General features: G+C 38.1%; 1 protein-coding gene across 1 annotated transcript; it reads left to right on the forward strand.

Annotated features, from left to right (window-relative positions):
- Positions 1-1,350: 1,350 nt before the first annotated feature.
- LOC125850674 (uncharacterized) lies at positions 1,351-2,976 on the forward strand. The gene has a single exon (XM_049530529.1). It carries the CDS (start codon positions 1,351-1,353, stop codon positions 2,974-2,976), a length of 1,626 nt encoding a protein of 541 aa, XP_049386486.1.
- The last annotated feature ends 1,691 nt before the right edge of the window (positions 2,977-4,667 follow it).

Below are 4,667 nucleotides of genomic sequence, written 5' to 3' on the forward strand. Positions count from 1 at the left end.
CCACTTAGGTTTCCGGTCTTTCAAAAGCCACTCTTAGTCAACTAGCGTAGAGCGAAACCAAATCCCGAATTTAGCGCATTTTGAACTAAGTTGACCCAACACCCAAGGCGTGCTGGGCCCATTAGAAGACCACCTTAAGTCTAATTGACCACCGGTCAATATAAGACGATCATTCAACTATTTGTTAAATTTGAAGGATATGTATGTCGATTTGTGCGTACGTGGCCCTTTGGGTTGGGTTTTTATTTACATAGGTAGTTTCTTTATTGAAGTCAAAGGAAGATCATCCTCACCCAGAAGAAATTCAAAAGTACCAAGAAGTTCGAGAATGAAGATTACATATGGAAGCTTAGTTTAGTTTATCATTGTACCCCTGCGTGGGACTGATATTTATTTCCCTATCCTCTAATATGTATCCCCATTTATTTTATTCATAAGGTTTGTATATTTATTTTTATTTTTTGTTGGGGCAATGGAACGTTTTACAATCGACATACACATCCTTCAAACGTTAGGCCTACCTTTGGCTCAAAAAGGTCACATGTATGTTAGGAGGCGTTATATATTGTTTGTGTGTTAAATATTACAAATTTTATGTCGTTTGTGCTTGTCGGACCTATGTGTTTACATACATATGTTTTGCTTTAAACATAATTGGTCCATTATTCCATTCCAAAGTCTTAGAACATCTTTTAATATATATACTCAATTTTCAAGCTTTCCGAAATATTCTTGACTCCATTGTCAAAATACGTTCAAAATCACTAAAGCTCTAGGTTCAATAGAGCTTTACAAAATTTATTAGGTCACTACTCAAATTCACGTTGACCTTGTTGTTTCTTGAAAATTATTTTTTACGCCTACCTAGCCGGTATTACTAAATATTCCTTCAGTTTCAAGTCAACTTTAAGACGTCTTTGTTTCTCGAAAGGACTTTTCAATTGAACCTTCCAAAAGGTACATTTGAATCTTTACTCAAATCATATAGTTTGCTTTGTTCAAATTCCTTTATTTCGCTAAATTTTAGTTCACAAAATGATCAAAAAATTTCCCATTTTGTCATCCTTTTAGAATCTTTTGTTCTTCGGATTTTGGACTAATTTGTTTTAAGCAAAATAAATGTTATTTGTTTTATATGTTACTTTGATTGATTATTATGATTAATAGACTAACTCTTTATTTTTTGAGTTATTTTTAGAAGGAGAGGCTGATTTGTGTTGGTAATCAAACTTGCTCACTTCATTAAAGTACCCGCTGGCAGATCATTCATATTTTACACGGTCTAAGGTCAAGAAAATTGCATCAGACTCATCATTTCTTACTTGGACTACTAAGAGGACTCGTACAAAAATGGATTCCACTATCAACACGGTTGCTTCATCCGAAATGATCCCCACTCCATCTGTCGCGGCTAATGCTAGTGCCTCGGTAGCAACAGAATCACCCATGGAAGTCATTGCTCGTCTAGAGCGACAAATTGGTGAATTGAATCTCCTAGTAGCTCATTTCCAAGCAGCTTCTCAGAACCTACCACCTGATGCTCGCCAAAAAGGGCCCATGCCACCTTCGTTTCCAACTTCAAGTGAGTTCAATCAAGGAGAACATTTTACCACCTTTCAGCCAGCTCAAAGCGCCTCACTCACTCATTCAACTCAGGATACTCCTCTTGTGTACACATTTACTCCTCCAAAAGCTCCAACAGTAGCATATCATGCTCCACCAGTGTACACTTATGTCACTGCTCCACATGTTACCAAGGCTCAGGAGTTTCACCGCCAAGATGTTAATCACTATGTTGAAATTGAAAATGATACAAAATCAATTGATGCTGAGATGATGAATAGGAAGATGAAAAGCTTAGAGGATGCTATGAGAGGTCTTCGTGGGTTCGATAATAGACAAAGTGTTAGATATGAAGAGTTGTGCACATTCCCTGAGGTTGAGCTTCCACTCGGTTACAAGATTCCAAAGTTTGAAAAGTTCAGTGGATCAGGAAATCCTTTCTTTCACTTGAAAATTTACTGTGAAAAGTTGATTGGCGTTGGAAACAACGAAGGGATAAGAATTAAGCTTTTCAATCAAAGTCTGACTGGAAAAGCCTTGGAGTGGTACTCAAAGCAAGATGTGACTAAATGGCGTACTTGGGATGATCTAGCAAATGCTTTTGTAGATCACTATAAGTTTCATGTTGAAATCGCTCCTGATAGGATCTCTATTACCAAGCTAAAACCAAAGTCAACTGAATGTTTTCGAGAATATGCCATTCGTTGGAGAGAAGAAGCTGCTAGGGTGCATCCACCTATGGAGGAATCAGAAATGATCACCTACTTCATTCAAGCTCAAGACTCAGAATATTATGAGCGAATGGTGACAATGGGTGGAAAGACATTTGCTGAAGTTATCAAGGCTGGAGAAATGATTGAAGACGGTCTCAAGACTGGCCGAATAGCGAGTTACACCTCATCTCAGTTTGCTAACAGGGCTTATCAAACTAGTTCATTTGGAAAGAAAAAGGAGAAAGAGGTTATGATGTTAACAGCTCGAGGAGCTACCTCATATAACCGTCAACCACCTCCAAGCTATCCTGGTTCACAATACTATGTTTGCAACAATCAATCAACATTTCGTCCTCCACGACCAATGCAAAATCATCGAAACGAGGCACCTCGTCCCAATTTTGAGAGAAAGCCTCCCCGAGTCTTCACTCCATTGTGTGAGACACGGACTCAACTTTTTGAGAGATTGAAAGAGGCAGGAATATTGCATCCAGTGGAAGCCAAGACTGTGAATACTGCAGCCGAGTGGTATGACCCAAACAAACGGTGTGCTTATCATTCAGGAGTTGTTGGACATGACACAGAGAAATGTATCACCCTCAAACACAAAATTCAAGATCTGATTGACAACGAGGTGGTAAAACTTGCTCAAGCTCCACCGAATGTGAACACCAATCCCCTACCCAAGCATAAGGAGTAGTTATTGGCATAACCAGTTGAAAGAAGAAGCAAGTTTCTTGGAAGTCGCACTTTTGGCATCTTGTAGTCTTGCATTTAGAGTTTGTTGTTTCATTTCAATGTAATCGCATTTTTATCGCTTTGTTTCCTTTGTTATTGTTTGTTGGGATTTTATTTGTAAGCATCTTTCATTTGTAATGAACTACGTCTGACCTGAATTCTCAAGAACGAGATACGTAGGCGGCCTATGTCGGCTTCGGTCACCCCTTTATCCCTTTTTAATGTTTTCTTGTACTTGAACTACGTTTGACCTGATTCCTGCTCAACGGGATACGTAGGCGCCACACCGGCTCGGTCATATTCCCCATAAGATTTCCATTTTCTTTATAATGAAAACTGGGGCAGAATTTTGAGAGGATCTCAAAATTCGTTAGAAGAGGAATTTTTGCAACAAAGCCAAAATCAAGGATCACTTCAGAGTCATAACTGGGGCAGAATTTTTGAGATTTACTCAAAAATTCAGCTAAAAACTACAGAAAGTCCAAAAGTAAGTTATATTATGTTTTAAACCGGGGCAGAATTTTTGAGGAGGGTCCTCAAAAATTCCACCAAGCGACATTTCAAGACCAGACAAGCTCGTAATCCGGGAGGCAAAAGAGCATCAGGATAGCAAGGCAAAGCCAACATGAATCAGTCTCTCAAAACTAAAAAATTTTCTTTGGATGTAGGAACTACAGAGTTACAAGACATCATTAGACCCACAGCGGGCTCATCATAACTCAGATGATTTCTGCTCTTACTCATCTGCTAAGATTTTCCTCTCACTGTATTGTGACTTACACATTCTCAATTTTACCAGATGGAATAGCTTGGCATAATGGCGAAGACCATAAGACGTTATCCAGACCAATATAAGCTGAAAAACTTCATCCTTAACTTATCTTTTGTTATATCATTTACTTTGATAATTTTATTTTGTTACTAACTCGCGACTGAGTTTCGCAGGTGTCCTTACCAGAATTGAAGGCAAAATTTCAAAGGATCTTCTGAAGTTTTGAATGATCAAATCAGATATTCATCAGAAAAACGACAGGAGCCAACCTTTTTCAAATTTCATAATGAAGGATTCCCAACACCGAGGATCCAGTCCAGAATTCTATAAGTTTCAGTTAAGTACCCTTGGACTGGAAACAGGGGAAACTTTTGAAATAGTTCAAAGTTCTCAAAATCTCTGTTCAACTTCAAGCTTCATACATTCTTTCTCAAGAAAATCTCTCTTTAGTAAGAGATTCCAGACTAAAGGAATTATATTGAGCTTCCACCTCAACATATTATTGGAGCGTCACTTCCTTCAACGTGACATGTTAAAATTATTATTGGAGCGTCACTTCCTTCAACGTGACACATTAAATTATTATTGGAGCGTCACTTCCTTTAACGTGACATGTTAAATTATTATTGGAGAGTCACTTCCTTCAATGTGACACGCTAAATTATTATTGGAATGTCACTTCCTTCAACGTTACACATTAAATTATTATTGGAGCGTCACTTCCTTCAACGTGACATGTTAAAATTATTATTGGAGCGTCACTTCCTTCAACGTGACACATTAAATTATTATTGGAGCGTCACTTCCTTCAACGTGACATGTTAAATTACTATTGGAGAGTCACTTCCTTCAACGTGACACGCTAAATTATTATTGGAGTA

Source organism: Solanum stenotomum, unplaced genomic scaffold, assembly GCF_019186545.1.
Source record: "Solanum stenotomum isolate F172 unplaced genomic scaffold, ASM1918654v1 scaffold18546, whole genome shotgun sequence".
In the NCBI taxonomy this organism is placed as follows: domain Eukaryota; kingdom Viridiplantae; phylum Streptophyta; class Magnoliopsida; order Solanales; family Solanaceae; genus Solanum; species Solanum stenotomum.

What these genes read in the sequence shown, in the direction of transcription:
- LOC125850674 (XM_049530529.1), top strand. Translation starts at nt 1,351, where the DNA reads ATGGATTCCACTATCAACACGGTTGCTTCATCCGAAATGATCCCCACT.